This window comes from Ictidomys tridecemlineatus, chromosome 1 (genome assembly GCF_052094955.1).
Source record: "Ictidomys tridecemlineatus isolate mIctTri1 chromosome 1, mIctTri1.hap1, whole genome shotgun sequence".
NCBI lineage: Eukaryota > Metazoa > Chordata > Mammalia > Rodentia > Sciuridae > Ictidomys > Ictidomys tridecemlineatus.
In genome coordinates, this window is record NC_135477.1 from 110,220,076 (window position 1) to 110,230,883 (window position 10,808).

General features: G+C 32.6%; 1 protein-coding gene across 2 annotated transcripts in view; it reads right to left on the reverse strand.

Annotated features, from left to right (window-relative positions):
• Positions 1 to 9,599, reverse strand: part of LOC101976998 (uncharacterized) — a 120,882-nt gene extending 111,283 nt beyond the window's left edge. For both annotated transcript variants that reach the window (XM_078045264.1, XM_021726877.3), the window contains exon 1: positions 9,464 to 9,599. In XM_078045264.1, the coding sequence (XP_077901390.1) occupies positions 9,464 to 9,486 (23 nt within the window). In that variant the 5' untranslated portion in view covers positions 9,487 to 9,599. The remainder of the gene's footprint in view (positions 1 to 9,463) is intronic.
• Positions 9,600 to 10,808: the final 1,209 nt, after the last annotated feature.

Consider the following 10,808-nt stretch of genomic DNA (forward strand, 5'->3'; position numbering starts at 1 on the left):
AATAATCCTTTCTTCTTAGAAGGTTAATGTGGGGGTTGGATTTGGAAGCAGATTACAAACACATAATTTAATCTTTTTCTTTTTATTCCTTGGGCTTTTGAATTTAAAACATTCTTTGAAAACACTTGACTAATATAAACTATTTCTCTGTGAGTCCATATTGTGGACAGAAAAGGTGACCTGCTATACTGGGTTCAGTGGAGGGCATCTGGACTTTTTTTTTTTTTTTTTAAAGAGAGAGTGAGAGAGGAGAGAGAGAGAGAGAATTTTTTTTAATGTTTTATTGTTTAGTTCTCAGTGGACACAACATCTTTGTTGGTATGTGGTGCTGAGGATCGAACCTGGGCCGCACGCATGTCAGGCGAGCGCGCTACCGCTTGAGCCACATCCCCAGCCCCGGCATCTGGACTTTGATCAGAAGACCTGAGTATCTTACTCAGCAGATGCTATAATCTCTGTAAGGTTGTTTTCTTCACTTCTAAGGTAGAAATGATAACAAATTCTACCTTACAGAGTTGTCTTAAAGAAACACAACTGAAAATATGATGCCTGTTCTTCTGATTTCTTCTTCTCCTCTTCCTCCTTCATCTTCTGTGTTGAAGATTGGTTCCTGTTATTCTTAACCTCCTATCAGCAACAGGCAAATTACATAATTACTTCCATAATTACTTCCATTGAGCATTGCCTGGCTTTGGGAGACAGGTCATCTCATCAGAGTTATAGGTGAGTACTCAGATAATGCTAACCAAAATATAAATTCTTTTTGAGCTGGACTTTCTAGAAGTTTCCAAGGACATCTCATCCAAAGCTCTCATTTTACAGGTGAGAAACAGACCCAGACCGTCCTTGCTTCCTGTATCTCACTAATAATCCAATACCTCACTAACAAACCAGAACTAGAATGCCGGCTGTTGAGAATTAGACATAGGCAAGCTCTCTGAGTAGACACACATAGTGTAGATGGCTTGGTATTGCTTCTGATCATACCAAGAAAATGTTATAGTAAGTTTTAATTTTAATTTGGAGAGAGCACGACTTTGTTCCACAAAATTGAATGTACTCAGAATCTAGCAGAGTACCTGACACCTAGTAATTATGCATGAATATTTAAATGCATTAAATTGACAGTGCCAATCTGTACCTAATTATGTTTTTAATAAAATGCCCTCTTGTGTTTCTAAATATATTCATTCCTTTCAATAAAATTCCATATACTTACTGTATTTTCAATTTAGTGATAGTCAATTTATAGTTGATTTGTGTATAGCTGTTTTTTACAACCAAATTGTTCATATTTTCCACTACAAATTATCTCTCTTGCCTCTACTTTTGTAAGGGGCACCAAAATCAGCTGATGGCATTATCATTGGCATTAGTCTCATAATCAGCCTGTGGGGTACTATCAATTTTACTTTAACTGAATGGCCTCAAATATTTCTTCCTACTAAATGTGGCATGGCTGCAACCACATTTTCTAAAGTGACCCTAAGTAAATGATGTGTGGGAGAAGTTGTTTCTTATCATCCCTGTCTCCTGTTTTCTGTGTGATTTTTTGTCCCATGTGACCCTCTTCTTTCAAGACAGGTGATCATTTTATGTTCTTGTCAGTTTCTCTCCCTTCTTTCAGAAAGCCATAATAAAATTAGAGAGAGAATGGCTAGAAAACAAACATAGTAGGGGCACTGAATTATGTTTTAGAACAGGAAAGAATTTAATATTTTATTTTTCAAAAAATTTCAAAGTAGTGATCATTGGAAAAATTAGAATATTCTTGGACTTCCTCAAACATGGTTTGGAATTTTTAATTTTACATGCAGACATCATAATCATTTCAGAGATTTCCTATAACAGTTTCATAATATGAACATATTTCCTATCTCCTAAACAAATATTTACCATCTTATTTCTTCTCCAGATTCTGATCTCTCCTCCTCTTCCTATACTCTGGATGAGGAGCTTGACACGTGGGACATGGGAAATAGAAATTGACTGAAACTCTTTTTGCTTTCCAATACCCAAACTGCCAATTTCTTTGAACTTGTATCAGATTTTATCAAATTCCTTTTATTTTGAGTGCACCTGGACCATTTTTCCTACAATTATTTCCTCTTCTCCTATAGTAACAATTTCCTTCTTTTATGGTTATCACTCCATGTACTGTCACATATCTCTGTTCACTTTGACAGCAGCACATCTTGAAGAATTCATCTATATTTTCTGACTCCTCTTTTCTTTCCTCACATCTTTTCTGAAGTCCACTACAAGCAGGTCAATATTCCCATACATTCCACCAGGATGTATCAGGCGGTTATCACTGACCCAGATTATCACTGACACCCAGGTTATTACTGACACCCAGATTGCTAAAGCAAAGAGTCACTTATCTGCTATCATCTCAGAATTTGACTCACTGTTCCTCTTGCATGTGTTCCTTCCTCAATTCCTCAGAGCCACACTCTCCTGGTCATCATCCTGCTCTATTAACAGTCCCTTCTTAGATGCTGTTGCTGGATCTTCCCTTGCTCAGTCTCTAATCTTTGACATCTTCAGGTTTCTTTTGCTTCTTCATCAACTCTCGTTAGAAAATTCATGTCCATTGCTTTGAAATCTTCTATATGGAAAATTTTATGTATGTATAAAATCTTCTGTTCTAAAATTCATAATTTCATAAGCTCAGAAGTCCTAGCTTAAATACTTTAAACTGCCAAATAGATATATCTTCTTGGATGTCTAATTGGAATCTCAAACTTACCATGTACCCAACAGAGTTCTTTATGTCCTCTGCTTTCTCCAATTCTTTTCTCCTCTGAATCTTTCCAGTCTCAGTCAGCAGCATCACCATTTATTCAGCTCAAATCAGATACGAACATATCATTCATGACCCTATAACATTCCTCATTCAAGCCATTAGGATTTGTCCTACTCTATTTCTCAACATCTTATCCCAAACGTATCCATTTATTTCTTTTTCCACTGTTACTACCCAAATCGAACCCACCATATTTATGTTTTTAAAAATCTCAACTAATGTAACAATTTTCTAATTAGTTTTCTTATTTCCAAAAAGTTCAAGTTACAAAATATTTGGAGACTATGTATATTTATACTTATTTATATGGTTAATGTTCATATCCTTTGATTATTTACATAGCATCCAGATTGATTTTTTAAATGCAAATTAAATCATACCATATCTCTCTGCTGAAAACTCTTAAAGGGCTTCTTATTTCACTTTGAAAAAGTTCTAAGCACTTAACTTTTTCTTCATAGAAGCATAAAATTTAATTTTATCCACAAGCAAAGAATATCACCATTAGAGTTTGGTTATACATTACAGAGTCCATTCCATTACAGATTTTCCTGACATTATATGTTTTATAAATATTTATTTGTTCTGTGAAAAATTGGCAATAAAGTTCAGGAAAGTCACCATGATTGCTATTTTTTTTACCAGCTGAATCCTATTATATCTGTTGCCTTTATATTGGATTTTATAGATTTTTTTTTCCAACTGGGCTTTGACTCATTACTATAATCATAGAAGAATGAAAAAAAATCTGAACAGAAAAACTTACAATATTTTTCTACTGCAGAATTACATGGTGATACTGTTACTCTGAGAAAGCTGTTGAATTGTGAAGATTTTTTTTTTGAAAGGTATTGTTAGAAAATTTTACTGATGTCACTTTTCTGACAAATTACTTAGAAATTTCTCTATTGTATTGCTAAGCTGGAACATTTTCCTTGAAACATTGAAAGATAATGCTCTATTACCAATACAAAGAAGTTCACGAAAGAATAGATAATGATCACTATTAAAACGCTAGAAGGAGACTAAATATGAAATAAATTCAGACGGTTAAATGCTCAGCTTCCAAGGTAGCACATCATCATTCTTTGTAGTGTCTTCCATCATCTTGAGTTTTCTATAGTCTCTTTTTTAGTGTTTTTCATATGACTTCATTGTCTTGATTTTAAGACAAAGCTTATGTACTCTGTACTAAATTTTTAAAGAAAATTCAAACATGTGAAACAAATTCCAAAAAGTTCACATTCAAAAATGTTGAAGAATATGCATATTTATAATCATTTATGTGGATAAAATATTTGAATTAATTGGATTAAACTTTTTAAGCATAAACATTCAATAAAACCAAATTTTCTTTCCTTCAAACATGCAATGAGTAAGTTTTTTAGGCACCTGAAGAATATTTCTGTCCATATGCTAAATAGATTTTTGGTCATCACTAGAGCATAAATCTGTTAAAGTCTTGAGTTCAGAGGACTAGGTATAACAGAATTTCAATACTAAAATAATTGTTGGAGTGCTAGCACCTTATTTGGCCCACAATGAATCAAACATAACTTAATGGATGAGTCTAATCATTTAAGAGACAAGGACATACAAATTAAATGAGAATCTTTGAGAAAATAAAATTCAGATAATAGAGAATTGTGCGATGTGTGATTTATAATGTTATTAGTAATAATAATGTTTATAACTTGAAAAAAACTTACCAAACCAAAGAAAAATGAGGGCATTATTTAATGAAGTTTGATACATTAGGTAACACCAGGCCAAAAAGGATGAACTAAAAACGAAAATCCCTTACAGTTACAATGTGTCTATTTTGCATTTGACTGAAGATTCATATGAGATCATCTACCCTACTCCCTCACTTCTCTTCAAGAAAAACTGGTAGGCAAAGCAAATTGTCCAAACATTATGCTGAGATGTTGCTTAATTTCTCTTTCCACCATGGCCAGACTCTGCATTGGAAGAATTTTCTCACTTAGGATTTCTAAAAGATTTTCATTGCTGACATGCTTCAGAATCTTTCCCTTACTCTCACTTTATTATAGAATAACTCTGGTGAAAGGAGTTCAATTATAATTGGGAAAATTTGCAGTATGCTTAATAGCCTTAGAATTTGGCAGGCTATGTTCTGGGCTAGACTTGATGTAAAAATGTAAATACAGGTTAGTGGTAGGGTGCTTGCCTAGCATATGTCGAAGCACTGGGCTCGATTCTCAGCACCACATATAAATAAATGAATAAAATAAAATTTAAAAATGTAAATATAAAGCAAATTTCAAGTAGTTTACAGTTTAGCACAGATTCTCAAATAGAGTGTGCTTGAGAAACTTTGAGCAACAAGCTAAAAATATAGATTTTGAACCTCAGCTTAGAGATTCAGGATCTAGATATATGTATTTTTAATATGCATCTATTCTTCCACACCATTACACACACACACACACACACACACACACACACACACACACACACACACTCACCAAGTGATTTTGATTCAGAAACTCCACTGAAGCAGACATAATTGAATAGATAGAGTGGAACTTTATTCAGATAATCTCTGAAAGCCTAAAATTTCAGGCTAGGGAGACCTAAGGAAACTTGCTATGAATTCAATGTCACTTGATTCTACCTCAATTCCCTTCTCTCTCAATTGTTGCACAGTAAGTCTTGAATTTAAAAAAAAAAATATTCTTTTGGTTTAAGAACAGATTGTCTTTTTTATATGAACAAGCTTCTAGAAAGACAACTCAGCAAAAGATTACTTTTTATTTTTTCACAGCCAAATCAATGAAAAGGAGTTCGACCTAAACTGTTCTAACTCACTCACATGGTAGCTCCCCAATATTTATTTATCTTGAGCTAAACATATATTGTGATAAACATTGAAAAAGTCAAATTTAGCAAGCCAGGAATGCTGGAACAAGAAGAAAAATAATGTTGTCTTTTGGATTGCTAGTCTCTTCCTGTCTAGACGCTCAGCTTCCCAGAGTCAAAGATTTCCTACACTTTGGGTTTGACATTGCTTTTAAGAGCTGAAATGGTTGACAAGTGCAAGGGGGATTACAGTGAAATATTTGGAAGTAGGGTAGCTGGCAGGGTACTTGATCAGGTATCTAAAGCTTGATCTTCCTATTTATGATCTATCTGTCCATTCTTTAGGGCTCCATCATTTGTACAGCATGTTCTTTTGAAGCACCTCTATTGAGAATATTTTAGGATTGTAGTAGTCACCTGGATGCTCCATAGTTAAAACTTAAGTTAAGCCAACTAGGCATCAAAGGAAATTTATTTTGAGGTCCATCAAAAAGAGACAAAGCACCTAGTATATACAATCTTAGTTTATTTTAATCTTCTGAGGCATCACTAAAAGTATGCTGACAAAACATTGGATTCACAAAGACAGGATATCTTATCTATCTTATATTTAGAAATTTTCTTATTCCTGATGTGTGGAAGGAACATAGTAGTTAATAACTACTTGTTGGACTAATTACTGAACATGACTTGCTCCATTGGTTTTCAACTTCATTTATTTGTGTACTACCTTCATGATCCTTATTACATCCAGCATTACACCTGTGCTGTTATTGCTCAATAATTTTTTGATTCATTATATATTCTACTTTAGATACACATTAAGTCATAATATACACGGGATCATGGATTACATCCAATAAGCATGAAAACAAAAACAAATAATTAAAAGTAAATATCTCCATGTTATAATAACTAAAACAATTTTTCATACTAGCCTTAAATGTCTCTTGATTTGGAAGATGTGGTCATATTCCATGTGCTATTATCATGACATTATTAGTAGAAAACTCTGAAGAATTGTATTTTGCTTTGCTTCATTTCCTCTTTGGCTTTGGAATGAGTATTACAGCGCAAGTTTAATCTCACATGCAAAATGATGTATGAATTAAATATCACTGTACAGAGGAGGAAGCACTCTCTTCAGTTACAATTAGAACTCTAGCTACTATAAGGTGTGTGTTTGTTATTGTTGCTGTTGTTGTTTTTAATTGTTATATCTGAGAAATATGTAATTATGATTTTCCTTACTCTGACCTTGACCAGCAATAGGAACTTCCAGAATCTAACTTAATTAACCCATTTCCAAATTTCACTTAGTCCCATGTTTACATTTTATATCACTCCTTTTTGACTAATTTTATAGCCTACAATAAGAGAGCTTCATTTCAACACATATTTCAAATAAGAAAAATTTACTACATAGTGATACTTCCATTATCATGAACAAAGAAAAAATGACATACATTCATGTACTTGAATATAACATTAGATAACTTGTAAAAGAACAGGCACAAAAGGCTAATTGAATATATCTCAGGGACTACTTTTTTCTTCTCAAGACTTTTCCTACCTATTAATTAAATGGAGAATTCCTTTGAGTTTTCTAAAGAGGAATCGCCCCCCAACTCTCTCTCTCTTTTCACTTATTGAAGTGGAGACACACTACTTCAATAACCATGGTGCAGAAGAGCTATGCTTATCTGAAGATTTAATGATTACTGAATTTTCAGCTCTTACTGGGTTTAAATGACATCCTCTTAATTTTGAAATATTCAGTCTTAAACCTCAGTTTGAAGGAGTATTTGAATATATAACAACTATATCTTTACACAGAAACATCTGTGTGTAATTCCTACAAAACATAAAATCACTGTAACTCAGTGGGTTGTGTCTTTCCCCAGAGATGGATCTCATCAATTCTGCTGATACCAGAGAGTTTTAGATTGCTCAAAGCAGATCCCCTATAACATACTCATTCTTTTCAGCCAAGAATCAAGGAAAACCCATTTAATAATCACATTGCTAAAGAGTAAGAAAGAGTAAGAAAAGTCTCAAATAAATGGTAAAAAAAACCAACCAAGCATTTGACATATTAATGTAAACCAGATATGAGGGTTCCAAAGAGATGTCAATCAAAAGCTTGAAAGGATAAACCTTCAATGATTTTAGAATCATTATTTTAAAATATTTTTAAGATTCACTTTATTTACTAAATATGCTTCTGTAGCTTAATCCAAACTACTGCATGATTCTGAAAGTAATAAAAAGGCATGTGTTTAAAATGTTATATACTTGATATTTTCTGCTGGTCTTCCTTGTGCTACTGATAGTGCTATATTTTTTCCCATGGTCATAAAAAAGTTTGCAATCGGGCCAATGATGAAGGAATGATAAACTATGCTTAAAATTAATTTGACAGCTTAACTTAACCACCCTATGAATAGGTTTATATTGAGCATATAATCAGTGCTGACAATATATTCCATCTCAAATTCGCTGAGGTCTAGGCAGTCTCAAGGGGTCAGAATAATAGGCTAGTACATTTTGTGTAGTATAGGTACATCTTTACAACTTAGATAACATTCAGAATTTTTATTTTGCATGTTGCAAAAGTAATTGAGAACTAGTACATGAAAGAAGCATCATATTTAATGAAAGAGTTGAGCATCTGATACATCACAGTTAATTTCTTGATACATCATTTTAAAGACTTATTTGAAGATGTTGTTATTGGATAGTTTTGTCCCTGGAGAGAAGACATCAACACTATCTTAAAAGCATCCTAATTGTAATTTTATCACAGTGTTACTACAAAAAATTCTTTGAAAAGTCAATCAACTCTACATAACTTTTTTTAAAGCTAACAATTGAAGGTATATCTCAAAAAACAAGAGATTTAAAAAAATATTTCTAAATAAAGAATTTGAGGATACTCATTTCATATTATAGTTTGACACTAGGATAAACAAACTGATGTTTAAACTCTGAAAAGTTAAAGGAGAGTAAAAATGAGTATTCATATTCTGAATGAGGAAGATGAGAATAGCTGACTGAATTTTTAATGGCAAAAGAAATCTTCCATCATAAATGTATATTGCCCTAAAAATTTTGGGGCACATTCAATCAACCGACATCAAGATTGTATAGGCTATTTTGCATAGTTTGTTTTGGATTATTTACATAAAAGATAATATTCAGAATATTTTGCCCGTGAAATTGACCTAAATCATAAAGTAACTGCAAATGTTATAGACAAAAATTTCTGAGTTTAGATCACAACGTTTGGGTAATTAACATGATTCAAAAAGTTAAATATAAACACTTATTTAAGTAAAAGTGTAAAATTAATGTAGAAAAATTCAACTAACAAAAGTAGATAAAGAAATCACTTTGGCAATTAGTACTTTAATACTTAAATGAAAACAAAGCAAAATATAAGAATTCAAAAAAGGTCTTCTGTTTAGAAATGAAAGTGAATCTTCCTACATTCAAGATGAATTTCAATTATGCTTAGAACTGGCTTGCCAGTTGCATTTTCCTTGCTTTCCAAATGTACAATTTATTTGAAATAACCAAATTAGAATATAGGTAATGGCTATTCAACATGTCTTTCTTTAAAGAATAAGTCTAAACATATTGAATATTTAGAATTGAGCTGCTATATAGTTTGTAGTTGGAAAGAAATATGTTGTTAATTGTGTTCATATATAACATTCAAATAATTTTCCCTTTGCCATTATTCTTTGCCAAGCAGTCAATTTACAGCAGCTAAGACTAAAATAGAGAATTCTTCACTCAAAAAGAAAAATATATATAAAATCAGCTCACCTGGTGAAGCCTTCATAAATCATTCATCTCTGAAGGAAGCATGGATAAAATGCTAATATGCATTTTGAAAGGCAAGAAAATGAAGTAGAGATTTGAGTACTGTGTCTTGCTCTACTCTGGATTTAACTGGGTCCTCTAAGTCCAAAATCTGATTAGCACTTTTAATCTCATGCAGTGTCAGGAATAGTCTACCATCCTTTAATCAGTCTATTATTATCTTTCTTAATCACCCCAATAGATTATTTTTTAACGTACTTTTAGTGAACAATGATGCACACTGTGCTTTTATAGCTTAGGAATTTTGATAGGAATATTCATGAAATACAGGCATGATGTTCTTGTGTGGTACAGATGAAAGGGAAGAAATTCAAATAATAATGAAAACTTAACTGATCTAATTTGGCTGTTTATGTGGGTTGGGCTAACTATTAAGTAAATTCATATATCTTTGTGTGATAGGACCAAAAGTAGTGTGGTATACAGTGTGATGGATGTTATAGATTTTGGTTCAAAAGACTTAAATTTCAGTACCATTTCCACATCATATATTTATCTTAGGAAAGCCATTTTTACTCTTAGATTCAAAATGCTGATTTGTAAAACTTGGATGAATATTACAGGACCTGATATAGAATTTTTGAATTCCCATGAATTTTGTAAATGACAATATAGTTCAGAATCTTTAAATAATTAAAAAGTTGTTTCTATTTAAACCACTCGCCTATGGTATTGGTTATAATTCTCCAGATTGTCTTTAATGAATTTTATTAATGCACCATAAAAATTTAGAAGTTTTTTTCTACAGTTCCTTGAAAGAACATAAATTATGCTGTATATATAAGGTACTGGAAGACACAGAAGTATTATGAGTTGAAATGGAGAGGTAAGTTGTTATGCCAAGGAGAAGTGACATTTTCTTTGTTGAAGGGGAGGGTTCTTTTTGAAGTTTAAAGTAAGGTAAAGATTAGATAAAATCGATCTTTAGCATGATATCCTTAGCTGCACTGTGAAAAATGGATTGGGATTAAAACCAGATATAAGGAGGCACATTCTGGAAGCTGATGTAAAAACCAGGTGAGTGAGCAAAAGTAGGATATTGGCAGTGAAAGGTGTGAAGGAAGGAGGAAGCAAGCTATGGGGAGTATGGAGTAGGAGAGGGAGATGCTGAGATTTAAAAAGCATTCATTCTCAAGAAAAATCATACGATTTAGAGATTGCTTGGCTGTAGGGTGCAACAAGGTGAGGGATATATAGATAACAATGTCCAAATTTCTATGTTGGGCAAGACTTTTGACATAGGGATATGAAAGCTGAAACATGCTCAGAAGAAAAGATAATGATAAGA